The 27989-nt window shown below is 40.2% G+C and overlaps 1 protein-coding gene across 2 annotated transcripts; it reads left to right on the forward strand.

The window, feature by feature from the left end:
• Window positions 1–992: 992 nt before the first annotated feature.
• On the forward strand, window positions 993–27900 carry KDM1A (lysine demethylase 1A). 2 transcript variants are annotated; one of them, XM_057380274.1, is made up of 20 exons: window positions 993–1300; window positions 3846–4011; window positions 8763–8822; window positions 12589–12722; window positions 14365–14443; window positions 15358–15450; window positions 16170–16276; window positions 16955–17036; window positions 17836–17930; window positions 19235–19377; window positions 19850–19940; window positions 20624–20758; window positions 21691–21764; window positions 22402–22513; window positions 22888–23020; window positions 23734–23921; window positions 24339–24453; window positions 25770–25897; window positions 26251–26397; window positions 27402–27900. In XM_057380274.1, exons 1-20 carry the CDS (start codon window positions 1016–1018, stop codon window positions 27585–27587), a joined length of 2553 nt encoding a protein of 850 aa, XP_057236257.1. In that variant the 5' UTR covers window positions 993–1015; the 3' UTR covers window positions 27588–27900. The 2 variants fall into 2 exon arrangements, with proteins under 2 accessions (XP_057236257.1, XP_057236258.1); XM_057380275.1 differs by lacking the exon at window positions 8763–8822.
• Window positions 27901–27989: the final 89 nt, after the last annotated feature.

Genomic DNA, 27989 nt, shown 5'->3' on the forward strand with positions numbered 1-27989 from the left:
ATTTAGATCAGATATTATGAAGAAATTCTTCTCTGAGGGACAACTGGCACAGATTGCCCAGAGAAGCTGTRGCTGCCCATCCCTGGAAGTGTCCAARGTGAGGTTGGACAGGRCTTGGAGCASCCTGRTCTAGKGGAAGGTATTCTTGCCCWTGCTTTAAGATGAGTTTTAAGGTCCCTTCCAATCCAAACCATTCTGTGATGMAWTAGGCATAAAYGTCTCYYTTTCAACGAGCGYTTCAAGGACCTCCATTTGTTCACGCAGGACTGTTATGGCCACTGGGGTCTCTCTTTACTGCTGTCGGCCGCGAGCAGGTCCTGCTGCTGTGACCGTGGATGCGGTGTGCAGGCTGGGGAACGGTGGAAAAGCTATGTGCGGGGTCCATTAGTGACGGCCGGAGCGATGTGCGCGGGGCCTGTGCTCGCTCAGGGTCCGGCGGAGGCGAGGAGGCCCCGGGACCCGGGCCGGTGGCGGTGCCGCGGCTGCAGGGACGATACCGAGCTGCAGCGGGCGCTGAAGGCGCTGAGGACACAGCGGGTGCTGAGGGCGCTAAAGGCGCTGAGGGTGCTGAGGGTGCTGAGGGCGCAGGGCCCGCTGAGGGCGCTGAGGGCACAAGGGGGTGCTGAGGGTGCAGAGGGCGCTGAGAGGGCGCTGAAGGCGCTGAGGGTGCGGAGGGCGCTGAGGGCGCTGACAGGGCGCAGGGGGCGCTGAGGGCGCTGAGAGGGCGCTGAAGGTGCTGAAGGCGCTGAGGGCACAGCGGGTGCTGAGGGCGCAGGGGGCGCTGAGAGGGCGCTGAGAGCGCAGGGCCCGCTGAGGGCGCAGGGGGCGCTGAGGGCGCTGAAGGCACTGAGGGCGCAGGTCCCGCCCGCGGGGGTGCAGCGCCCCCTGCTGCCCACGGGGCCGCCCGGCACAGCCGGCACAGGAGCGAGCTGCGCGTGCGCGTGCGCGGCGGCCCGGATGTGACGTGCGGGCTGTGGCCGCAGCCCTCGGGCGGCTCTTTTGTGCGGCCGGGGCGATGCTGGCGGGCGGCAAGAAGGGCGCGGAGGCGGCGGCGGGCGGCGAGGCCGGGCCGGAGGCRCCGGTACCTCCGCCCGCCGCCGCTGGGGCCCTGGGCTCTTCGGCGGATAGCGGCGGGGCTTCGGAGCGCACGCCCCGCAAGAAGGAGCCGCCGCGGGCCTCGCCTCCGGGCTGTGTGTCTGAGCCGTCGGCCGTCGGGGCCACCCCTGCGCCCGGAGCCGAAACCACCGGCATCGCCGAGACCCCCGAGGGCCGCAGGACCAGCCGCCGCAAGCGAGCCAAAGTAGGTGTGGGGTGGCCCGGTTGCGGGCCCTGCTGGCGCCTCGTGTGCGACGTGCTGGGAGCGGCAGGCCCCGGCCCTGCTCGGGCAGCCCTTTCTCAGGCCCTGCCGCGGCGTGGGTCTCGTCACGGTACTGGGTTAAGATCAAGATCCTCTGTTGTCCTAGCTCACCTTCATGGGCTCTGGAGARGACTCGTCCCCTGTCATAAAGGAGAGCTTTCTGCAGCTGTTCAGGGACTTTTTACGGTTCCTGATCGGATACCCATCAGTAAAAACAGCCCAAATCCRTGGCAGTGCATTGGAGCCCTCGTGAGCTTGCATTTAATCAGTAAACTCATTTGTTACTGTGGTATATGGATGCAGYGTCTCGAGGCTCATGTGCCTGAGATGATGCTGGTTTTGCAGTTGTGAAGGTGRTGGCCACGCTCAGTCCACTGCTCCTTACCTTCCCTCCATTGGCATTGGACAGCTGAGTCAAGGCTGTATTAAGGGTGAGATTTAGCAATGAAATCCAAGGGATTTAAAGGGTCACTAATAGTTTGGGTCTGTAGTATGTAATTCTCATTTGTTGTTCAGAATGTAGGAGAAGATTACTTTTTTTTTAATGAAACTTTTTCTTGGGAACCTTGTTTCAGAAGATATTGATGATCTAGGCTGTGTCCAGGGTTGGGGTGTTTGACATGGAAGTGGAAATTACATTTTGGWACTGTTTTGTCCCGTGGCTGTGGCATTGAATGTGGTTCTTCAGAGCYGTTGTATGATGTGATAACTGGACTGGTCCTTTCTTGGAGGAGCTATGGGTAGATCAGTCTGGTGTGTCCTTTAAATCAGAATAAGGTAGGTGTAGGCTGGACATAAGGAAGACATTTTTTACAGTGAGGGTGTTGAGGCCCTGGTAAAAGTTGCTCAGAGAAGATGTGTCTGCCTCATCCCTGGACGTGTTCATGTTGGACAGGGTATGGAAAAAGCTAGTGAAAGGTGGCCCTGCCCATGGGTGGAATGAGATGGATTTGAATGTTCCTTCMAGTCCAAGCCATTCTGTGATCTTTAGAGGCATCATCCCTGCTTTATAGTGGTCTGTTAACAAGTAGGAATTAGTGCACTTTGTGGGTTGTGTGTTGGTGATGTTTCTCTGAACTGACAGTACCCATCTGAAAAGGGTATTCGTCTCTTGTGACACCATCTTTCCCCTTGAGCACTCAGGCCAGCTTGAGGTCACCTTTCCATGAATGTCTGTGGTGTGAACTTAGTATGGGAAGGTATCTAGGTTAAAATAAATCTAGGGAGAAGCTTAAGGATTTTTATTGGACTTGATTGTTCTTCAAAAGTTGTGGAAGYGCAAAGGGGGTGGGAGACTTCAGAGGGCCTTTGGACAGAAGTAATGTGTGTGGCTTCAAATACCTGTGGCAGTGTATGGATGTGCTGAGTAGTCCCTGTTAGTTGCTTCAGAGTGRGAGTTCACAGAATGTCCTGAAGGTGCAGCAGTGTGAAAAACTGAATATGCTGGACATTATGTAATGTAAATATCTAAAAAATAGCGGGTCATGGAGTATGTTAGTTTCTTAAGGAATCCAGGGTTTCCTGTACACAGGAAACCAAAGCTACGTTGAAATGTGCCCATTATTGCTCTTTCTTAGTGACTGAACTTGGACTATGAAAGWTTTTTGTTCTTTTGGTGAGAAATCCAGAGTTGTTTTTATCATTTCCTGGTGGAAGCTGACCTGTGAGATATTGGGAGGTCAGTAGTTGGTTTCTTCTTATTTTTCCCATGGCTGTATATTGAGAAGTACCTTCTTCCTTTCCAGTAAGTAGGGAAATTCAATAGCAGTGTACAAAGCTTTTTTTACTTTGGATTAAAGCTTGGTTGACTAAGCAGTATGAGATGATCACTTTTGGGCTAGTTCTTGGGGTTTCCACATTCCTTTAAGTTGGAATGAGTCTTTTTGGCTGGCAATTTTATTTATTATTGCTGGAGAACAGAAAAAATATATACAGCAATAAAGATTGAAGGGGATTAGGGGAAGGGATGTTTCTTGTGTTGAGCCACTAGTGTGACCATTCTGGAGAGGAAGCAGCTGTGAGCCTCTGTACCAGGGCAAGATTCCAGTAAGGAGGAGACCATACAGGACACAGGTGGAATTTCCTCAGGAAATCTTRTGTATGCTTCTGGTCATCTGTGCTTAGCAGATGAAATTCAAGTTCAAAAATATGGAGCGGACACAGAGGCTGCTTGTTATCCCTGAGTTTGGCAGGGATGTGAAGGAAGGGGAAAAAAAACGGGTTAAATGATAATATAACAAATAGACATAAACTAGGCTTGATATGAGTAGTAAGCTCCTATTATAGGGTGCCTATTATAGAGGCAAAAACATTTGGAACTTTTTAAGCTTTGTTGCATTTTATAACATGGCATCTGCAATAAGACTCTGCATAAGGTAATTCAAGCCTTCTCTTTAAACTATGCAGTTTTGTTATTTGCAACATTAATGTTAGTAGTCTCACTTACAGACATCTTCAGTGTGTTTATATTCTGTTGTGCTTTTTACAGGTGGAGTATAGAGAGATGGATGAGAGTCTTGCWAACCTGTCAGAAGATGAGTATTACTCTGAAGAAGAGAGAAATGCTAAAGCTGAGAAAGAGAAAAAATTACCCCCACCACCTCCACCAGCTCCTGCAGAAGAAGAGAATGAAAGTGAGCCAGAGGAGCCATCTGGTGAGTAAAGAGAGACCTTCTCCTCTGACACTATTTACTTGATTTATTWACATAAATTAGGAAGGACTGGGTGTGGCATCATGAGTCCCATGTCTTGTTTCAATTTGGTTTTGAATAATTGTTCTACAGTACTTTATTTGCTGGCCCCATATGGGAAAGAAGGGGGGAAATGCAGAACAGCCTGATGAAGTTTGGTATATGCATTAATCTAATTCCTAATGAAGCCAAACTTCTTGTGCTAGATTCTCATGATCCTTATTAATTTGTCTTTGGAAGCTTATTGACCAGAATAGTTTCTGGCTCTCTGCTGCCACACCTGCTCATGTATGAACACTTACTTATTCCTCAGAGAGAGAGAAGARTTTGGGTTTATGGGAGGTTTGTTATGCAGAAGAACAGATTTAATCTACTGTGATTCCTGTGGCTTTAAACTATGACTCTTATTTTAAATTCTGGTTGGATACTGTTTGCTTAAACTTCAGGGCTTTCCTTATTATCTTTGACAGAGCTTCAGTTTACATTGGGAAATATTTTGGTCTCTCTTGTTCAGCAGGCAGCTTTTGAAATTTGGTAGTAGCAGTACCCTATTCTTTGCCTCCATTGTGTTTACAGCTGCCACCATCTGTGAGGTCTTTTGGTGGTGTATCACTCAGCTGTCTAGAAGATCATGCTTTTGCTAAGTTCAGAGTCAAGAGACTTCATGAGATAATGTGTATACAAGTTGGTTTTAGACGAGCTGAAATCTAGTAGTTGAATCTTTGCAGGTTCATCACTTGTGTGAGTCATTGTTAGTCTTTTGTTACCTTAATTTTCTTTTTGGCTGGCAAGTTTGAGAATGAAGGCCTAGAACGGGTGTTGGCTTGGGGATGCCTACCTTCAGTTGCAGGAAAAAAAGTTACAAATCGTGACTGTGGTTTATCTTTCAGGATTTGCCGTTGTAACCTTGTTGCAACTGTTGGCTCCTCCCTCGATACAGGAATACTATAGCTCATATGCTTGACTGRAATACTTGTAATGATAAAAATCCTGCCACCCCAGTTGTAGCYGATGTACCAAAACTGGAATAGGCTTAATTAAGCAAGTATTGTAAGCTTACTATTTATTTTAGCTTAGAAATTGTGTTTAGTCCTTGATACCTAATATTAATACTCTCAGATTCCATTTTGTGCCCCTAGGAATGATTATTGAACTCAGTTTGAGGCATAATCAGTGAAGCACAGTGGAACAGGTTTTATCCCWTGAAGGAGGAAACATGGAAGATAAGTAACAATGAGTCATGCTATTCTGTACACACAACAGCCTGTTAAACAGTTATTTTGTAAGGACTGTATTTAGCCATCTAAATACAATCAATTTTCAAACAGGTTATATTTAGCTGCCTAGAAATGAGTAGATTTCAGGTCATATCATTTCTCAATTCCTAGAAAATCTGTGATAGGCATGAAACAGTAAAGTAGAAAGAAGACAGATTTCAAGTTGTCATTCCATAGCTAGTCTTGCTGTAACTGTAAAGGTTTCTGAGACTATATATGTTTGTAGATCTCTCTATTTTTGTCTTTATGAATATAGGCATCAAGAACATCTCATCATCTTATGCTGGCTGCTAAAAGTGCATTGAAACTTCTAATTGAGCCACGCATTAGAAGGAGGCAGCATGGAGTCTGCTGTATATACAAGCTGTGTTTATAATTGAGGTTTTCTTTCTCTATCACTTTGAAGAAAAAATTGAAGTATTCAATAGGAAATACTAAATTGCACAGTAATACTAGAGTAGGATTGAATCCTGATAATGTAGGGAAATTTTAGTTAGCCAGTGTATTCTATTAAGTTATTCTCATTGCAGACCTTAAAAACTTCCTTTTTGTGTTTAAAGCTTGTAAARATGCAGGTAGAAGCATAAAGCTGTCACATTACAGCTTTTGAGTTGAAAAGCCTGATTGTGCAACTTACAAATGTGTGGTGCCATTGTCTGATATTTTATTAGCCTGTGTCCACAGACAGTTTACAGTGAAGGGGATTATTAAGTGTCACACACCAGGAGACAGCAAAATGCTGATGTTCTTTGAGTAGATCCCATTCAGGTGTTCAGCTGTACGGAATTTTAGGTGTATTGGCTATTACAGTCTGCATTTGCAAGATGTATTGCATGCTATGGCAAAGCAGTTTTCAAAGGTGTGACAGTATTTCATGGTTAAGATAATTTCCTTGGAGTATCTCTTCTCTTTTTACTTGAGGAAAATTGTCTAATAGCAAAAGATTTCCAAACTCCCTTTCAGTGCTGAATGACAACATGTGTTCTTGTTTGCCAATATGCTTTTTGGAATCAAGAAGCTTGCTTCTTTTGTGTTTTTTTCCTCTAAGGATCTTTGTTTTGTTTTACCTCACCAAATTGTATTTTCATTTTTAGAACTACAGAAGATTTTCTTCATTAGTTCCTGGCCTTTTAGCATTGTTGGTATTCTTACTTTATAGTAATCCTATCTTATTAGGTGCTGTTTCCCAAGGAACTGAATATGATCAAGATTAACATCAAGGGAATAGTCAAACTTAGTTATGCTTTTTCTCTGTATTTTATCTGACTTGACTATTTTCCTAAATAAATTCAGTACTCTGATACTCATGCACAGCTATTCTGTATTTTGAGACAGTGGATAATTATATGAAGTAGGCTCCTTTGTGGACCTTCTTCCTGATTGCTCTTCTGCTCATGGTCTGTTATTCTGTTGCCTTGAGACTTGGAGCAGATTCTGCTCTTGCACACACTCTGTTGAGCTGCAATCGTTTGATGTTAACATTGATTAGCTGTTTGCTTACTACCAGTTTCTTTGCAACTAGAACCTTTTTTCTAGCAAAGGAGAGGCAATCTTTACTAGCAGGCCTTGTTTCCATACTTCTCTGCTCAGACTGAGTATTTACAATTGTGTCYAAGCAATCAGTAATAATGATGAGACGAGGAAGATACTGATTTCTTTCTGTGAGTAAGCTCAGAACAATTTTTTCCTCTGTTCATTGTCAGTGCTAATCCAGGGATTATGAATGCCATAGGCTGATGTCAGAATCTTTTTAATTTTCTTAACTTATGGAAGACACAGGTAACTTCTATTGCAAATTAATGGCCTGTGCTTGAGTGTAAATGTTCATATTTCAGTTCTATTAGTTTTTCCCAGAATGGAAGCAGGTCTTCTCAGCAAAATAAAGTACTTGCAATGTAGATCAAGTAAAGAACTTTATCTTGCTCTTGCAGATATGTTTATTCATGGAATCATAGCTTTGGGTCTTGGGAGGCCTGTCACAGTCTCTCTGTGGGTTTTTGACTACCCTCCTGGCAGACTGATTTTATACAAGTACTAACTATTGCTCCTCTGCTGTACTGAGTGAAAATGTCTGTCTTGTTTCAGTTTCTATTTTGTTTTATCTGTAGATGTTTAATGTTGTGACATTCTAGATTAATCSAGGTTAGCACAGTATGGAAACAATTGGCTAGCTTTCTGAGTATTGCTTTAGATTTAGGTTTAATCTGTACTTCATATGAAGTTGTTCTCAGTTAGTGTATCCACTAAGAGCCTTAAATTACATTCTGGCAAAATTGTCCACCCACACTCTGAAAGAGTGTTAACAATTGTATGTTTAGCTTCAGGTAACCTTGCTATTATCTGTTCAGAGATTACACCTGAACAGTTATGCTCTAGRAAGTGGTTGTTCCTTTTCAGTGACTGTTGCAGTGTTTCAGTGCATGTTGGTTTGGACTTACTGACAATTGAAGTGTGTGGTTTGAAGGGGCCTTGGTACAGCAGGAGCCAGCTGAGCAGCGCTGGGCCATCTCTGGAGTGTGCTATGGCTTCCTGCATTCTGCAGGTGACAGACTTCAGGCAAACGTGATTGTGGGAGAATACTGCTCATGAGCTCAACTCAGAGTTGGAGTCTCCTGTAAAGTGAGCAGTGTGTGAGGTGTGTAATGGCTTTGTTCCTGCAGACACTGCAGCTGTACTCATCGCTCTTCTCAATGTGCTYGGTTCCTGCTTGTGTTGCAGTCCTRTTTAGGACTTASACGTAGGCCAAGGTAATTCTGAAAATTCTTCAGATCTTTTGGATGTGTGCTTAGCCTTTCTTCAAATTTCCACTGCTGAGAATGTCGAAAGACTGATGTCTTTCAGTCCTGGATATTGATCACATCACTGATCAATTGTATGACCAGTATTTGGCTTCAAAGGCAACCTTAGTGTGTGACAACAGTGATGGTGTATCAAGGGCACTGAAGCTGAAGTAAGTGGTCTGAACCTTTCAAGTAATGTTCTAGCATCAGGCTTAAAGGAAGGGTTTATGGCAAAAAAAAAAATAGGCTTTCCTGAACATAAAAGGCTTTTCAAAATGCATTAAACTATCTCCTTGGGACATGGGGAGACTTGGGAGCATCAAAGGCAAGATTATCAAATTCTTAGGATTTGGGATCCATAAAGTCTGATGGTATCCATCCACCAGATCATAAGTATTTAGCCACCAGGAATGCTACATATGGTGTACTTCTTTATTTCCTATAAAATCTGATGTAAAGCGTTCCAGTAACATGGATAACACTTTAGAACATGATTTTTGGTGCCCTGAACTTAGGTTACAGAARTTGGGATTCTCAGAAAATGGGTTTAGTTAGTTGGTGAAATTTAATACCTAAAACGCCAACTGCCGGGCCTTTATGTCCAGTATGGTTTAACTTATGGAGTAAGGTCCCTGAGTTCTCCTCTTTCCTTCCACAGGGCAAGCAGGAGGACTTCAAGACGACAGTTCTGGAGGGTATGGAGACGGCCAAGCATCAGGTGAGGGTGGCGTTTGATGCTTGCCACTGAGTAGCAAGAGCCGCCAGGTTAGGGATCGATGCTTGCAAGTGCGCATGGGTGTGGTTGTCCCCAATTTAGCAAGAGATGCAGGAGTTGTGTACCCACCTGTTTAGAAAGTGTGGGATATTCAAATTTCAGTTGAAGTCTGTAACAATTGCTGAAAAGGGCRCTAGCTAACCTGTGTTGAAATGTCTCAGGCCGATCTCTCATCCCTCCACTCCTCTCCATGTTCAGAGGAGTCTAAAAGTACAAAAATCTGTTTCTTAYCTAGCCAGTTTGTACCAYCTAGATTGACACAGAGAGCCCTGGRCTTTAGAACAGTATACCCTATTTTCTAATCTGCTGAAGAAACATAGCATGGAGTACTTTTTTGCTCCTTTCCTTTTGCCTTTTGAAAGGGTTTGTGTTTCACCTGTGTGCCAGCAGTTAGCCCARGAGATTGTCTGCTGGGCAGATTCAGAGTCTGCTGCTCACAGGACTGGATTGTGAATTGCATTTGCCATTTGGCCTCRGTACTGCTGCTGGCAGTACTCACTGCTTTGTTCACAGGATTGGTGTCTTTACTCTTAAATACCTGGAGTGCTACTTAAAATCTTCCTCCAACTCTGCTGCTTGTGCTCTCACTTCAGGATKAGGGTTTTAAACAAATGAGTCAAATGCTCAAGAATCTATTCTGTACCTCMAAGTTGCTCTTTTTGAAGCAAATAGAACTTCAAGATACTCACTCATCTAAGAGTGTATCCATTGCTTTTGTAAGTAAACAGAATACTGTTTCGGATGTTGACACTTGCATGGAACTGCTGGCTACTAAGGATGCATTACCTGTTTTGTTTTTAGGTAGGCATTGGCTGATTGGAAAATCTGCATATTTTGTRTTMTATGCTGAGAGTATGCTCTAAYAATGCCCATACCAAYTCAACAGCAAAAACCTTTCATTCARTGTTGTTCATCTGCAGTCTTTAAATTAGCAGCATTCCTCAGGATTTGTTCTGTGGGGAAGGATGTAATCAAAACTTCAGCAAATTAGTTGCTAATGCTGAATGTCAGGAAGTGGACAAGTGTGCAAATGTGTGTGAAGAGGAGCTAATGATCCAGTCTAGGCAGAATCATTCCTTCAGTTGCCTGCCCCAARGAGAAACATGTAATGTTTCCATGAACTGGTAATCCCTGTAATGTGTGGCTTTCATGAAATATAAGCAGTAAGGTGTGAAATGGGATTTAGCCTGAAATCCAAATCCATTTAGATTTGAACTGTGTAGTTGCAGAAGTAAATTCAAGGACATTTAGTTCTTACGAGATCTTCCAGTGGTTGCCAAATAAAAACTGTATCTTTGCTGTTAATAGCTACACTTTTCTCAAATTCTTCTATTGAATGCTCTTGTGGGTTGTTTTATTAGCTTTTTTTCCCCCTAAATACCAGCGCTCATCTGGAGCTATTCTGTCATTCTAGTTTTAAAGTTTGGSTATTTCCATGAAAGGTGTAAAAGCCCTCACAATTCATTTTGAAGAAATAAATCCCAAAGCCTTTCAAGAAACTGCTGAGTTGCTTTAAATTGATTTGATGACTACATGGCTTTTTAGCATGTACCTGGAGAAGCACAATTCTCTTAGCACAAGCCTGTRAGAGGGAGTCAGGTTCAGCATTTCAGATCTTTAACTGGCCATTCAGCATTTCAGGTCTTTAACTGGCCATCCAGCATTTCAGGTCTTTTAACTGGCCATTCTCTGAAAATCGTGATGCTGAGCTTTTTGCTAGCACTTGAGGATCTAGAACCTTAATTAACATCATTAGCATTAATAAAGTATCAGAGAATTGGTGACTGGTTTGACTTCCATGCCCAGTTTTACAGAATTCATAGTTGAGCATGTGCATTCTTAYSCAGATGTTGGCACACTTGGGCCAGTGTTAGGTGGAAGAAGAGCTGAAGGGCTGGGGAATGGTTATTGCTGGAGAAATTGAAGTTGTAGTAGAGCTATGGGTTTCTATTCCATAGCTGAGTATTAATGCAGGAAACATTGTGGGTGTGTCAATTTCTCCTATGATTAATTTTATTTTATTTGCAATGCTCTGTAGCTTCTGTTACTAWTTTCTTCTGGTTGTAAAATTTGTGTAAATGATTACAGACAGTTTTCTTCACCTTAATTCATCACACAGCTCTTTTGATCTTTACTTGTGAATTAATTTTTGGTTGTGGGTTTTTTTGTTTGTCTTTTGTTTTTGTTTGATTTGTTTTTTGTTGTTTGGTGTTTTTTGGTTTGTTGAGTTTTAGTTTATTGAGTTTTTGTTTTTTGTGGGGTTTTTTGTTTTGGTTTTTTGTGTGGTTTCTTTTTCGTTGGTTTGTTTTGGGGGTTTTGGTTTTGATTTGGGGATTTTTTTTTTGGTTTTTTTTTTAGTTTCACAACCATTTCCTTCCTTGATTTTATTTCAGCACCTTTTGGAAGTAAAAATGCTTGGAAGTTAAATGGGTGTGTGGTGGTACCAGAATTAAAAGCAGGGAAYTCCTCTCCATGGTACAGTGATGTACTGCTGTACATGAATTTCAAACTCTTAAACAGTTGTTTTGGTTAGTGTAACACACTGCAAGCTTAAATTTTCTTTGYTATTTATTGTAATCTTTTGAACAATTCCAGTTTCAGCAAACAATCTTAATCTTACTGTGTTACTTGTGGGGTTTTTTGCCCCTGGGATGTATTGGCTTCTATCTTTCTAGATTGAAAGCCTTGTCCTCTTCTGTCCTGATCAGATKGAAATCCTTGTCCTCTGTCTGTCCTGATTAAAGTCACTTATAGGACATGGGAGATTTAAATTGTTCTTGCTGTATTCACATCTCAGTACTTCATTTTGCTCRCTGTGCCTGCAGGATTTCCTTTCTGCACTCTACTCGTGCTGTAGCACTTGATGCAGCTGTGTCTTAGTTTGTCACTTTATCTGTAGTACAACARAACTGAGACTGGGGAAAGCAGGGTACAGAAATGTAGTTACATCATTGGCAGTGTGTGAATTGGTAGAAGTGCAGGTTCCTGTATAAATGAAGGCTTTCCATAGAGGAAACTTCTCCTGTATGGGTTCAGCATCAGTCTTTTACATGTGGAGAGTTTAAAAAGAAAGGTAAGAAATCTGTTGTTCCTAGGCAGCACTTTGGGGAGMGAGCACAGGAAATGCATTATTGATTGCGTTTCACTGCACTGCCTGCTGTAAATAGATAAGCAAAATCAGAGTTTAAGGTGGGTTCTTCTAGCTGGCGGAGGTCAATGCAAATTAAACCTTGAGAAGCAGTTGAGAGGAGATGGTAGGTGCTGTACGTGCATATTACAGATATTTTGGCTCTGAACAGGTTCTAAAATGTTTTTCTGATAGTGTTAGAAATTGGAAATACAGATTAAGGACAGCATCTAAAATAGTTATGTTTTATTGATACTACACATATATATATATGTTTATGTTATATATAATATATTGATATGTGCCCCTGCCCCACTTATTTTTCWKRMYTTKWTTTTTGGGGGTTTTTGTTTGCTTRTTTTATCTCCYGTGTAGCRTAACCTTTTCATTATCTTTAGATGATACCTGTAATTCAAGGAACCATTGACTTGGAAACCTGTATGCCTTGCAGAAGTAAATAAAAGGACTAAAGGAAAGCATCCCATTAAATTGGCCACCATATCATCTCATGGCTGAATGCACTGGCTAGGAAGGGTAGTGTTCCTTTGCAGTGCCTGTAGACTACTTGTCTTTTTATTTTAGGTGTGGAGGGTGCAGCTTTCCAAAGTAGACTTCCACATGAYCGTATGACATCTCAAGAAGCTGCCTGCTTCCCTGATATAATCAGTGGGCCACAGCAGACTCAGAAGGTGTTTCTGTACATCAGGAACCGCACCGTAAGTTTGTTGTAAAAGTATTGGTGAAAAAAGGGTAGGAAATTTGTGTACCTTGCTAAGACTTTTTGGCAGTTACCATGCCTAGCAATTTATGGTATTTTTGTTTTTGAGGCAGCAGGGTTTCATTTCTGGCATCCTGTCACACTCTTAAGAGTGTTAAGAAATTCTTGTTAAGAAATGTGCTATTCAGTTCTTGATCAAAGCAGGGCTGTGAGCAGCATGAARAGTGTATTTACAATATCCAAAATAGGGATCAAGGCTTTATCCTGTATTTTGAAAAGAGTATTTTGGAAAACTGAAGTCATGTTAGAAAAATTAATAGTAGGAAAGCAAGAAATGTTTTGAAAATTGCCTAGTGTTACCCTAGTTAAGAGACAAAACACCTTGTGCACCACTCAGTTATTTCACAGACTAAAGATGATCAAGAAATATCACAGGGTATTGAGCGCAGTAACACCCAATACTTAGTAACTTTAAGAAGTTATTTATGTGTGGTGGACATCTTCATGCTAAGAGTACAACTTCTGCTATTCCTGTAAAATTTCCCTCTAACTCGGGTTGTAACTCTTGGGAAATCATGAGATGCATAAAAACAGGGCCAAAGCATATACAAAAGTTTGGCAAACAATTTGCACAAAAAGAGTAGTGAGTAATCCTTCTGTGTATGTGTTAGAAGCAGGAAAGCCTTCCACTGAAACTAAGGAATTACTGGGGAAAGATATTGGCAGGGAAAAGCAGCATTGCTGGTCTGTAGGCCTTATTCACTACAGAGGAGCTTGGAGAAGTTCCTGAGCAGGATTCCTGTTTGAGGAGGGCTTGTGAGAAGATCTCTTCCAGTGAGGATAGCAGAGACTATGGAACAACCCAGTGCTCGGCAGAGCTGCAAATTAGCAATTTGCCTCAAATGGCCTCCCACATATATGGAAATGATTTCTTAATCCTTCATTGTATTTGTAGGATTTCCTACAGCTATGAAGGAACTGTGGAGCTCAATATTGCAGCTCTAGAGAAATACCCAAATAAATGATGACTAATTATGGAATGTAAAATGATGTGGAGATGCTGTGTATGATCTAGGCATGGAACAGTAAAATTCTTCATTAACTCCTGCCTCATGCTACAAAGGGAAAATAGTTCTGTTCTAGTATGAATTGACTTACTAACATATCACAGACAGTTCTTCCAGCTCGATTTTTGAACTGTAACCATCCTGTAAATATGCCTTTTTGTGTATATGTGGCCAGTGTAGTCCATGGCAGTGTCTTATTGGTGAAGATTGACTGGATCATTAAATGTCAGAGATAAATAAACCTTGTAACATGATAAATACTGCTGTAACTCTTATGAAAACATGAAATCTGATGCCAAAAAGTCAATGCTGGCTGATGTTGCCAGCCACACACATCTTTGCACTACCTTGGTGCGTTTCCACTTATTTGAAATGATGTGAGAATTTCAAACAGACTTTATTGCACCTTAAAGAACACTGGAAGGCCAAGTTCAGTGTGGCTTGGGTTGTTCTTCCAACGTTTAATTCATTAGGGTGTTTCATCTGCTGACAGAATTTGATAGGAAACACACACCTGTAAAACTCCTCTTGTATTGCTTAATATGATGTGTTGTATTGTTTGTTTAAAAACAGCTGCAGCTCTGGTTGGATAACCCAAAGATTCAGCTGACATTTGAAGCAACTATCCAACAATTAGAAGCACCTTATAATAGTAAGTCAAGCTTTTCATTGCCAAAAGCATACTGTACATATCATTGCTTTTCTCTTTCACTTCTGTTTGGGGAAAAGCTCCTTCAGATTGGTCCCTTGTTAGTGGAGCTCCAGGAGTGGTCATGTACAGCCTGGGATACTGCATTATACTCATGGTTCAGATTTGTGAAGAGTTCATTTGTCTGGTAAAAAAAATTCCACTAGCAGGATTCCTAAACACTGCTAAAAAGATGGGTTGTTACTGTGGCTTTTAAGATTGCTACAGCTTCTCAGTGGTTTTCAGCTTTTAAATGTTATTAATCATGGTTTTTGGGAGGCATTAAGAAATTGCATAAGACTTAAGACTGGATGTGATTCCAGAAGGCAGTGAATGAGTGAGTAGTTACTGCTTGCAAATGGAGATTATTCCACCCTTCTCAAACAAGATCCCAATAAACTCGAGAGAGGTGGAGGGGAGCCATAAAAAATAATTGAAGGAGAAAACTATGCTGAAATGAATGCAAATACACTATCAAGGATTGCAAAATAGTGAATTACTGTGCTTTTAAAAATAAAAAAGAAAATTTAGTGCTACAGTAAGGATTGATGTAATGCCAGCAAATCACATCACAGTTGTGTGTCACGATTTTGGGATTTTGCAGTCAGTTTCAGAAAAGGTGTTCTGCACTAGATTAAAAGAAGCACTTAATGTCCTCTATAGCTTTTCAGGCATGATTCAAAACTGCAGTACAGAATGGGTGTTTTTCAACAAATTATACTCAGGCATCTTCAGGAAGCTGGATTGGTCAATAGGTCTGTGGAGCTGTAGGAAGGGATGTGTTTAGTGGGACTTGACCGGATTGCTGCTGTGAATATGTCCTCAGTACATGCTGCTGAACATACAGAATAATTTTAAAACCTTACACATTCTTTCAGGTGACACAGTGCTCGTTCACAGGGTTCACAGCTACCTGGAGCGTCATGGGCTGATCAACTTTGGGATTTACAAAAGAGTCAAGCCCCTTCCAAGTAAGAAAATTGAATATTGTTTCTAACTGAAGTTTTGTTTTACTGTTCTGTGATTTCTTAGGACAGTTTTTAGTGCTCTTTTTAGAATTACAGCGCTAAGAAGGTAAAAAAAAGGCTGGAAAGCCATCTGGCTATTGATGTTAATGTGTTTTATTTTGGCATAGAGAAGCCATRTATTTACTTCCACTTTGAGAGGAAGAATGTTGGCAAATCATCTGGAGATAAATCAGTGCCTGTTGGTTTTTAATGAGTTATCTTGATTCCTCATTTGAATAATTAAAGTCAGAAACACRGTATTGTACTTAGATCTGTTACATGCTTATTGATTCTTGAATTTTGCAAGTGAACTTCTCTAAGTTTTATTCTTCTGGGGCAGAAAGAAATAAAACTATGATACTTTGTCCCCAGTAATTAATATAAATTACATTTTTCTTCAGACAGTTGTCTGGAAGCATTTTTTCTCCTGTTTTCTTCCTTGCTCCAAATGTACTGCTAGTGCATTTTCCTTGTACCTGTCTCATTAAGAAAAATTATCAAGTATTTCATTCAGAATTACTTCAGTTTTCTTTTTGTTAAAGCATTTGTTCTGTCTGAACTACTCATGGGAATAAAGCTGCTTTTTGTTCTTGGTATCTCTTAAATGCAACTTTAACATTACTGCTTGCAATTAGTACTGCACATATAAAGGACTACTGTAGCTGATTTTTCTCTTTCTTTAGCCAAGAAGACAGGAAAGGTGATCATTATTGGTTCTGGAGTCTCTGGGTTGGCAGCAGCTCGCCAGTTGCAGAGTTTTGGAATGGATGTCACAGTTCTGGAAGCCAGAGTATGAATTTCTGTGCTATTTTACTTCTCTATAGCAGCTTATCCAGTAACCCTATTCAGTACTAGAGCAGGGCTGTGTCCCAGCATCATGCCCAGGATGGGTGAGTGTGTGTGGTGTTCTAGGCTGTCAGGATGGATGTTGATACTGAACCTGTCTCTCGAGYAACTGAGTGGATCTGTTCTTGCTGGGAGCTGGCTGATGCTTTCTCAGGGGTGGGCTGGATAGTCAGGTGCTAGTGTTGTGTGCTTACACCAGGAACAGCTTAGAACAACCTTCTTACATGGTTTGAATTTTTCACCAGAAAGCAGAATGCAAGTCCATATTTGAGAACTTGCTCGTTAAATATAATCATGACTTGGAACTGCTATACACGATGAGCTGGGATTTTAAGCCTAGATTAACTATTACTGTTTGCTTAACAGAGACTTTAAAATTACTTAGTGCTACATTTTATGGTATGTAAACTAGCTGCTTGTTCTTTCACAAATAAGGTATTCTTCATATTCAACCCAAAGTGGAATCTCTTATTTTTTTTAATGGAGAGATTTTTGGAGAAATATACGTTCTGTTTATTGAGAGAACRCTTGCACCATATTTTGTAGCAGCTTCAGTGATTATACTTCAGTGAGATGTCTTACTGAATGTAACTGGATGCTTATTATATTGTACTTTTAAAAGGACCGAGTAGGAGGAAGAGTTGCTACCTTTCGCAAAGGAAACTACGTTGCTGATYTAGGAGCAATGGTGGTAACAGGACTTGGTAAGTTTTTCAAAATCAAATGGACTGGGGAGGAAAATTGTGGGGCAAGATGCTGTAAATGTGAAACCTTAATGCTATTTCCTTTCATAGCCAAAAGAATTGGGTATATTTAACTCCTTTAAAAAGTGAGTGTTCTAGTTCAGCCTTTTTGGCAATTATAGTTTTCATAAATAGCAAAGTTATATGATGAGAGAGACCCTAAAGAGACAGAATGTATTCTTTCAATGGGAAGACAAGGGAGGAGGGGAAATGCAGAGCCATTCTAAAGAGAAAGCCCTTCTTCAAAGTTTAAACCCCAAATGCACTTTCTCCAAGTGATTCCAAAAATAGTTAGGAAAATAATAGCAAACAAGCCAAATGTCTTCCTATTTATTACTGTTTTATGGATGGCATCAGTTATTGATGTGGTTACTCTGCTAAGATGGGCAGGTGTTTAATGTGGAATATCCTTCAGCAATGTAATGAAATGGTAAAATATTATAAAACCTATAATAAACTCMAGTTTTTACTGACTGCCTAAATTTGGGGTGTGCCTCATGATTAGTCTCATTAAATTGAAGAAAAAACCCAGAAAACTGGTTCCAGACAAAGAACTGAACTTGCACAGTTGTAGAAAAACAACCCTCATTGCAGGAATCACTGTGAAGAGCAGACCTTTGGCAGTGTTTCACTGGATGGCTGGAATGCATTCCCTGAAGTTGGTGTTTTAGTCTCTGAAATCACTTTAACTGTGGAGTTTTTGTTTAATTGCAGATAAATTTTATAGGCATCTCTGTTAACTGTATGAAATCTTTTCCAGGAGGAAATCCCATGGCTGTGGTCAGCAAACAAGTAAATATGGAATTGGCAAAGATCAAACAAAAATGTCCACTTTACGAAGCAAATGGACAAGCTGTAAGTCTGATACTGTTTCCATGAGTCTTTTCAATAAGAACTAATATCTCAAGTATGTTTGTTACCAGGTTATTGATCTAGTAGGAGATGGCTTCCAGAGAGAGGGAAGAAGGAAAGTGTGTGTCCCTTTTTAGGCATTTCAGTAATACTGTAGCACACCTACACATATTCTTCTAAAACCTGCTCTTTCCAGATGAGTTTTTACCTTTGCRTTTTTGAGGTTTTGTGGAAGTCAAGTTCCTGTTTGTTTTTCCCAAATTCCTTACTGTTTTTCTTTAGTCATCTGTGTTGCCCTTTGAAACAATTCTCTGCTGTGCTGGCACTCTACCTTCTGTCATTGCTACTGCTTTTCCCTGAAATAGAAGCTCATTCTGGCTGTTGTACTTTTAAAGAATTGGCCAACTGGTTGAATGCATGCAACAGCTGAGCAATAATAATCTAGAGCTGCAATTAATTAGCTTTATTTCTGTCTCTAATCTTAAGGAGTACTATTAGAGATAGAAATTATAGATCCCAGTTTAATGCTGAATCTCACACTCATGTAGTGTGGGCCCATGCTGGTAAAGTAGGTGCTGGTGTTCAGGTGTGGTACCAGAATGCCAAGATTAAGTCAGCAGTGGATATATCACAGGTATGTGACAAAAGAGTTTGCATTTAGGAATTGTCATTTGAAGCTTCCCTTATGTCTCTGCTATGCTCAGTAGCCTTATTGAAGCTTCCTGGTACACATAGGAAAATAGTCTTATAATTGTGAAATACATGTTTTACCTAGAATCAAACCCACATGTTTTTGGACACAATGGTTGCAAGTTACATCGTTACATAGCCATGGAGTTAGAAACTTGTTATCAAATATTGACTGGCAGCAGCTACTAGAGAGGAATGACTTGGAGGAATCTTAAATACAGTATGTGTATCAAATACCACTATCAAATACAATCAAATGCCACTATTTCTGCACTGTTTGTGCCATCATTTTAGAAAAGCAGTATTGGTAGTTCTTAGGCACAGTGACCATTCCAGAAGATAWGTTACTGTCTGTCTTCTTCACTGAGCTATGCCAAGCCTTCTAAAGCCTTATGATTATGTAGAGCCATCCTACCATCAGAGTGGCCTTTTGGCAAACTCCTGTAGCTTTGATGAACACACCTTCCTTTCCAGTAAGGAAATCTAATAARTTCATAATGTCTTCTGTCTGCCTATTTGACAGCTAAGGGTGTTGTAATTTTTTTACAAGGATTGTTCTCAGCAACACTATTTTTTATGAGTAGGTTAAGAACAGTGTTTGTTCTTTTGTATCCTAGGTTCCAAAAGAGAAAGATGAAATGGTGGAGCAAGAATTTAATCGTCTTTTGGAAGCCACATCCTACCTCAGTCATCAGCTGGATTTTAATGTTCTCAATAATAAGCCTGTCTCCCTAGGTCAGGCTCTGGAGGTTGTCATACAGTAAGTGAGTTTTTTCTTTGTGGTAGACTTCCCTATTTTGTGGATGAATTTCCAAAAGATACCTGAAACAATTACTGTGMTTCCTAGAGGTAAGCATTACCCTCTTAATAAAACTGCTTGATCCTACAGATGCTTAAAGGAGAAAACCACTCTTCTTGAAAGTTTCCTGGAAGTCATTGCTACAGTGACTCAGTGTGATTGGTGTGCATACAGCACACTAACACTGCTGGAAAGATAATGGCARTTGTAATGGCCTTTAACAGCAGCAGGTGACTTCAGACTCACATTTTAGCTAGTCRTGTATCCCTTATTTACAGAAACTTGCATTAATTTTCCAATTGCCATACAAGTATTTACTGAAATATCCCATGATGTGATTTTATTGCATTCCACTAATTAGATGGTGATAAGAAGTTTTCTCATAACACAAGGATTTTATGTTGAGCTGAGTCTCACTTCTCACCTTTTCCAGATTGCAAGAGAAGCATGTGAAGGATGAGCAGATTGAACACTGGAAAAAAATTGTGAAAACACAGGAGGAATTGAAAGATCTTCTTAACAAGGTCWGATGATGACATTTAGAACAAGATGATAAGTGTTGTGTTCCTCAGAAAGTGGCAAATACACAAAAATGTCCAAAAAAAAAATCAGGAAGTTGCTATTAATGCTSTTCTTAAAATATCTCGTTAGCTTAAGACCTGATTGGAAGTCCTGTTAGAATAAAGGTGTCTTCTGCTTGAGGAGGAGAAAAATTGATTAGGCAAAAAACCAYAAAAGATAATATGGGAAAAGAAAAGAGGAAGACAGACACATAATAGACAATGATGTTTCATATCTTCTTTAAGAGACGCTGATACTGGCTGAGGGTTTTGGGAGCTGTTTAAAAATGTTTACTGTCTTCACTACACATCTGATTTGTAGTACAGAAACAGTGGGTTAGGCCAACTGCATTATTTTTGCTTATGGTAAATGACATCTTCTCTATGAAGTTTCTCCAAAAACGTTTGCAACATTGTAAGAAATCAATGTTTGGTCTCAGCCATGTGGTTTGGGGATTGGTGGTGGTTACTGTGGCTTTTTGGATGAAGAATTCCATATAAGTGATACCTGCCAAAACCAGGAAATCTCTTTGGTATAATGGCATAGTTTTAGGTGAATATCCAGTTTACACAGTAACTTGTTGAAATCTGCCTTCCTCATATTTTTTTCCCCTTTCTTTCTTCTTTTTCCTTCTGTATCTAAAAAGATGGTCAATTTAAAGGAGAAGATTAAAGAACTTCATCAGCAGTATAAGGAAGCAGCAGARGTGAAGCCACCTCGAGATATTACAGCAGAGTTCCTTGTGAAAAGTAAGCACAGAGATCTGACTGCGCTTTGCAAGGTAAAGGATGGCATACATACAGCATGTTAGACTGCTTTCTCAGGACTTCAGCAGCCTGACWAAATTAGCCAATAGAAATRTTTCCACATTTCTCACTATGATCCAGTGCTTTCAAGAGAATGTGATTGTCAATAACTCTGGTTTGTAACACTGATAGTTCTACATTGAGTATCTTTAGCTGGTGAGAACTAAATCAGTCTTAGATTAGTCTGTGCTGGCTCATGTCAGATAGCTTGTAATGTTTTGAAAATTACTTTTTWATGTCAGATTTGATCTTTAATACAGCTGGATTTCACAGTAGTCTGGAAATAAAATCTGCATTTGARGAAGGATGCCTTTTCTCTAAGATAAATAAAGGTGGTTTCTTGAATAAAATACTTCTTTTTAACCAAAGATTATCATGTAAAGACCTCTGTATTGACAATCAGAGTTACTTCCCTTCTCTGGGAATATCTTGCTGTGGAGGTGTGCCTTAAAAATGAAACTGTAAAAACTGTTCTCATATTGACAGACCTGGGTGCTAAACCAGGTCAGRTAGAATTGAGGATCATTTTTCATCAACTTGCTTAAAAGACAGATATGTGCCTTTATTTGGAAGCTCAGTTGTGTCTGTAGTTCATGGAAAATGAAGCTCTCAGTAGCATAGGAACCCTTAAAATATCATGGACCCTCATGTTCTTCAGTTCCAAGTGTTTAAATTCCTGAAATATCACCAAACTAATCAGTGTGACACACAGCTCTGTATATACAAACAGCAGAAGAGCAAAATTTGCTGGATTAAATATTGAAAAAATAAACTTGATCTAGCTTCCAGTAAATCCATTAATTTTCTAGTGATTTCTGTCAAGATTAGATCCAGTCTGATGCTAAATTATGTCTTCAAGTCCTTTTACATGTAAACTCRTTTTAATRTTAGCTTTTAATCTTAATAGGAGTATGATGAATTGGCAGAAACACAAGGAAAGCTGGAAGAGAAATTACAAGAACTTGAAGCCAATCCACCAAGGTAAAGATACAAACTAAAAAATAAGAAAGCAGCTCTTTTACTACTTTCTCCCTGAGTTTCAAAAATGCTACATTATGCTTTTGTTATGGGAACTTAAGGGGTTAGAAAGGTACAAATACAGAGTCTGAGCTCCCTCAGCTTTAGAACTCACCTTCTCAGTTCTAAAGATGACTCAAACAGAAAAGGTGGCTTTGAACTAGGATGATTCTGTAGAAATCCTGGCAGTAATCAGTGTTTGATCTCAAAAGGCATTTAAGGTCTTAAATACCTCTCWGTAATCATAGCATACAATCCTACTTGTATTGACAGAATGTTATTATTTTGTGCAATTTTACTAGGTATTTTGTTGTTGTCCTTGTGCATGCTACTTAAGCCATTATTTATGTAATTTTTTTATTTCTGAAGTTTCTAGCTCCCCTTTGAGTATTTTACATGAACTCTACCTTAAAAATTTGAATTTTCTGAGTTTTGTTATTCAGCTTTCATGTCAGAGGTCCACATGTTTGAAACAAATCTGTTTGTGTTGTTTTTTAATGTTTTTATTTCTGCACTAAGAGACTCAAAAATGACTGAAGAAATTTTCAATGCATTTACAATATCCTGTTCTAACAAACTAAATGTCTTTTTTTTTTTCTAGTGATGTTTACTTGTCATCAAGAGACAGACAAATACTTGACTGGCATTTTGCAAACCTAGAATTTGCTAATGCTACACCTCTTTCTACRCTCTCATTGAAGCACTGGGACCAGGTAGGTAGTCAGTATTCAGCAATTCACTAAAAGCTTGAACTATGTTTATTTCATTCTTATGAAAGTTTCTTGATGTTAAGAGTTTCTAACTATTAAGTGCCATCTGCTTTTGTGCAGGTACTGAATTCTTATTATTATTTGATGATGAAATTCCAGATGACTTTTTKTTAGTGCCAAAACAATCCTTTAACAGTACTGTCTGCTGAAAGTTTCCAAACTTATTGTCTAATAATCAGAAGGAGTTTCACATTTATTTAGCTCATTAAAAAAAGTTTTTGAAATATTTTTTGCCGTTGTGTACAGTTGTTGATTATTTTCTGTTGACTTAGGGGATTTCATTATGAATGCATGCTTTTTGTGCCTCTTCATTTTAGGATGATGACTTTGAATTCACAGGCAGTCACTTGACTGTGAGGAATGGATATTCTTGTGTGCCTGTAGCCTTAGCAGAAGGGTTGGATATTAAATTAAACACRGCAGTTCGACAGGTTCGCTATACAGCATCAGGTACATGAAACCTCCAGGAAACTGCTKGGAGGGAGTGTGAGCATTTCAGTGCTGCTGGAAGTAGGTGTGAGGACTGATATTGTAAAACCCCATTACATGTTTTGGGTTAGATAAACAGCCACTTTCTTATTGGGGTGGTGTAAGTAGTTCTTAGAGATTTATTCATTTTGAAGGGCTCTTTGGTTATTTCTGTGACCTACTTGACACTTTTTTTCTGTTGTATTTACTGATCGTTTACATTCATTCTCTTATTTCTTTACTTCATTGATTAAAGCATTTGGAATAAGAGGTCTGGGACTGCTTAAGGCTTGGTACCACAGGACCTAGTATTAGAAGTATAAATGAATGTGGTGGAAGGAATGTATCTTTTTGTTGTTCTTCAAAACATTGGGCTTGGGAAACTGTCAGCTGGGAGAGTAATGTAATTAGAGGCTCACTCTCTACATGTTTATATATGGTTATATTTAAATAATATTTACTGACCTGGATGAACCTTTAGGCTTATCCCAGTAAAGCCATTTTCAAATGCTACCTTAATTGTGTTTTCTGGAATAGAGYTTAGTGGCCAGTAATTACTTGACTACAAGTACTGTTAGTGTAAAGCTATCTCCAAGCTACCATATTTCCTGATGTGGTTATGGTAGTTTCTTTAATTTTTAATTCAATGCTCTTGCCTCCTGGCCTATTAAACTGTTTTTCTCTCCCCTTTCCAGGCTGTGAAGTGATAGCTGTAAATACCCGATCTACCAGCCAGACCTTCATTTATAAATGTGATGCTGTGCTGTGTACTCTGCCCCTGGGAGTGCTGAAACAGCAGCCTCCAGCAGTTCAGTTTGTGCCACCTCTTCCTGAGTGGAAAACTTCTGCAGTGCAGCGTATGGGATTTGGCAACTTGAACAAGGTACATTGGCACTGGGGGAACTGTAGTAGGCCATAGATGGTCAGAGATAGAGAAGAGGCCCTTACAGTTCCTCAGACAATTTTCATCATCAAATCCTAGCAAAAGAACTGTGGGAAATGCATTCTTCCTCTCCCCCACAAGACATATTCCACCCACATTTCAGATTCTATCTCTCACACAGGATTAAAAGAATTAAATTGCAGAAGTAGGTCTGATGGAACTTGTTAATCAGAAATTTGGTTAACTCTGAGAGCACACTAACCTGTGGAAAGGCTGTTATAGGCATATGCCTCTTTATTATGTATATGTACTGTATATTCACCAGATTTCCATTTCATGATCTGTCCAGTGATGAACATCAATTGTCTTTATTTCTTGCCTATGCTCTTCCTAACTGTTGATACTCATTCTTTCTAGGTTGTGTTGTGCTTTGATCGTGTCTTCTGGGATCCAAGTGTCAATTTGTTTGGCCATGTTGGGAGCACTACTGCAAGCAGAGGAGAACTTTTCCTCTTTTGGAACCTGTACAAAGGTASCTGTGGTGCATATCTGCTTTTCCCAGTGTTTTATTTGTATAGTTTCAGATCTAGAAAAAGACACTTTTTAAGATGCTGTAAGTGTTCACATAAGGGTATGATAATAGAGTATTTTCAGATGGAAGCAGAGGACAGCACTGATTGCCAACAGTTCTGTAGTGGGTTAGGGCAGCACATAGGTAAATGTGAGTTTAGTGATGGTGGGTTCCAGGCTGTGCCTGTTAAATTGCATTGCTACTTATCTACTGTAACACTTGCACTTTTGTAGCTACTTTATTGTCTTGCACCTTGGTGGAGTTGTCCTGTGACATTCCCAGTGTTATCTTGATTGCTTCCATTCAGCATCTATTTAGTTGCACTCATATTCTCAAACTACTTAACTACTAAGTTTTGTCTTTTCTACTGTCTGCTTTGTCTGGAGGATGTGTTGAGTTCTCCAAGAGAAGGGTGATTTGTCTTTGCTGCATTTCTAAATTCARAGCCATTTCTTAGTTTGTAAATGTATTTGAAATTGAGTTTCTCTCTGKCCACTTGGAACATTGTTTGAGCTCTTCCCATCTCACTAACCTTGTGCCAATGAGTCCAGCATCCAATTTAGTCTTAGTTTTCAAAACCTCAACTTCCTGGTTGTTTTTCAAGATGAACTGACAGTTTGAAACCAGACCTCTTGCATGGGACTGTCTGTCTAATCTGGGATGATTTGATAACTCATGACAGCTGARTTATKYRATACCTGTCCATTTTACTTCTRATTTYTTTTCAGAATGGCTGCTTTTCTGARATAGTTCTACTGCTCATTAYTTTCACTCCATTGAGATTATTTAATGTGAATGTGCATTGGTAATGGAGAAATCTAGATATTTGTATGAAAGAAGTACTTACACTAAGCTGCTCTGCTGATGTTAATCATACMTAAGTTAGATAGTTTGGAAGGTACTGAATTCCCTGAAATGCAGCATAGTTGGCTCTTAAATACCTTCTAATATGAATTCTTCTATGTCAAATAAGCAATGTCTTCACTGAAGAAATCTTCCCATCTCTTCTGCATGCTGTACTTCCTGGTGTTTTTGTTTACTTTTTAATACATCAGTTCTCTTGATRATTCTAAATAGAACCATGGCATATATGAGTTCATTTTCTTCTTGTTATTTTGACATGATGGTGGAAAATTTAGGACTACTTTTGTTGGATTTGTTTAGTCTCTAACCTCATGGCATAACTGCAGATCTATGTCCATCCAAGTTCAACTTGTCTGATTTAAATGTTCGATTTAAATAATTCAATCATGTTTTCTCTCTCCTGCCTCCCCCAGCACCAATTTTATTGGCCTTGGTAGCAGGAGAAGCAGCAGGGATCATGGAGAACATCAGTGATGATGTTATTGTTGGTCGGTGCCTTGCCATTCTCAAAGGCATATTTGGCAGCAGCGCTGTGCCCCAGGTCAGTACAGGCAGTGGCTTGGGCTGAAGGGTAGGGAGAGTGCATTGTCATTGTGTTGATAATGGGAGAAGAAACAGAAGAAACAGTACACAAACAGTGTGAATGTGCWGCTATAAAAAGTCTTGAGTTCTGATTGAGGTCTACGTGCAGTGGGGTTTGGTAATATTGGAAAGACTTACAGGATCACCATCAAAGATTTACCTTAGTATGTGTTACCATAGAATATAAATGTGGAGTTCCACCATTAACATCAGCCCAAGTTCCTTATATCGTTGCAATTTGCATTGTTTGTATTTGTCACAAACTGTAGAACTTGCACTGTCTCAACAAYTGAAGCTCCTGTCTTGTCTCAGCCTAAGGAGACCGTGGTGTCCCGCTGGCGTGCTGACCCCTGGGCCCGGGGATCCTACTCCTATGTGGCAGCTGGATCCTCTGGAAATGACTATGATTTGATGGCTCAGCCAATTACCCCAGGACCAGCCATTCCAGGTGCTCCACAGGTGAGAAATGTCCCAGTTATTTTTAGAAAAACCTCAAAGCAGAATGATTTTTCTGAGTAATTGTCATACGTATCAAGACACAAGTTTAGTTAGATAACTTGCATCTTATGATGAATGATTAAAACCTGTAAAATAATTAATCTTTTCATCCATTAATTCTGTCATCCCAGATTTGAGGTCATTTGTTTGCTAAAAAAAGAGCATTTTTATTCAGAAGGCCAGCTTGGTTATGTCTGAACAGAGTATTTAATATTATACCTCTGTGTTTCGTGCTCCATATTTTTTTGTACATCACCATATTAAGTGAGTTGTAGTGATTTGAAAGAGGTTGAAGGCCTTAGTGAGAAGAACAGGAATYAAAAGGTCTCTTCCAAATGTGGGGTGAACACAATGACAGCACAAGTTATCTCCAGTTTATGTTGAGGGAATTAAGTTTGAAAGCCACAGCCACTCTTGGAAACACTGCCAGGAAAGGATATGTGGCTTTGGCTTTATTTGAGTTCTTGTTCTAATGATACAAGTCRCTAATACACACAGCTATGAATAAAATTCCCTACAGAATGTAATATATTAATGTTTGGGTTTTTTTCCTACTTTTTGTGATTCTGTGGGTAGTTGATTTGGGTCTCAGTTWAAAGAGAAACTGCTGATTTAAGTGAATTTTTGAAGTATTTGTTTGCTTACTGTGCTAGAGTTCATGTTCCAGGATCAGAAATTATTCTTCTTTAACACATTTGGCAATTTGGCTGTAGAGTTATAATTACAGCTTTTAAATGCTGTTTCTATATAGCTGGGACATTACCCTCCTCTGCTTCTCTGTCTCAGCATTGCTTATTAAATAGGTGATTTTTTCTAGGTGATTTATAGACAGGTTAAAAGAGGTTCAATATGGGCTATCTATTCATGTTAATGGAGACTGTGGTGTGATTGCAACATCCTTAAAGTATCATTTACTGCAGAGTGTGAAAGCACATGAGCAAACTGTGACTGTTGTTTGTCCCCAGCCCATCCCTCGGCTGTTCTTCGCGGGTGAACACACCATCCGCAACTACCCGGCCACGGTGCACGGSGCTCTGCTCAGCGGCCTCCGGGAGGCTGGACGCATTGCTGACCAATTCCTGGGGGCCATGTACACCCTGCCACGGCARCCAACACCCGGAGTGCCCCCCCAGCAGGCTGCCAGCATGTGAGGAGGCATCACAGRGGAGTGTGAAGCCCGGAGCGCTGCTGTCGTGGATCCTGGGATGGAGATACTCGAGTAGTTTGTAGCAGTGTCTGCTGAGATGACCCTGAGTTACTGTGCAAACCTTGTCTGAGAATGGCCTTACAGAAGTTTGCTGAGCCTTTGGCTTGACAGCCTTTCTTTGGCTTGACAGCCTTTCTTTGGCTTGACAGCCTTTCTTTGGTTTGACAGCCTTTTACAAAATCTTAGAACTATTTGAAGGGTCAGTGTGTAAACAGAATCCTTTACTGCAAAGCTGGTCTGCAGATACTTTTTGAAAGTCAAAAWWRSYKGRRRRKTTTTTWRGRKKKTTKGGGKTTTTTTTCTACATATGTGTGTATTTACAATTTGTAATTGTGCAATGGCCTCT

The sequence above is a fragment of the Malurus melanocephalus genome, unplaced genomic scaffold, assembly GCF_030028575.1.
Source record: "Malurus melanocephalus ecotype Western Australia unplaced genomic scaffold, MMel_1.1 scaffold_442, whole genome shotgun sequence".
In the NCBI taxonomy this organism is placed as follows: domain Eukaryota; kingdom Metazoa; phylum Chordata; class Aves; order Passeriformes; family Maluridae; genus Malurus; species Malurus melanocephalus.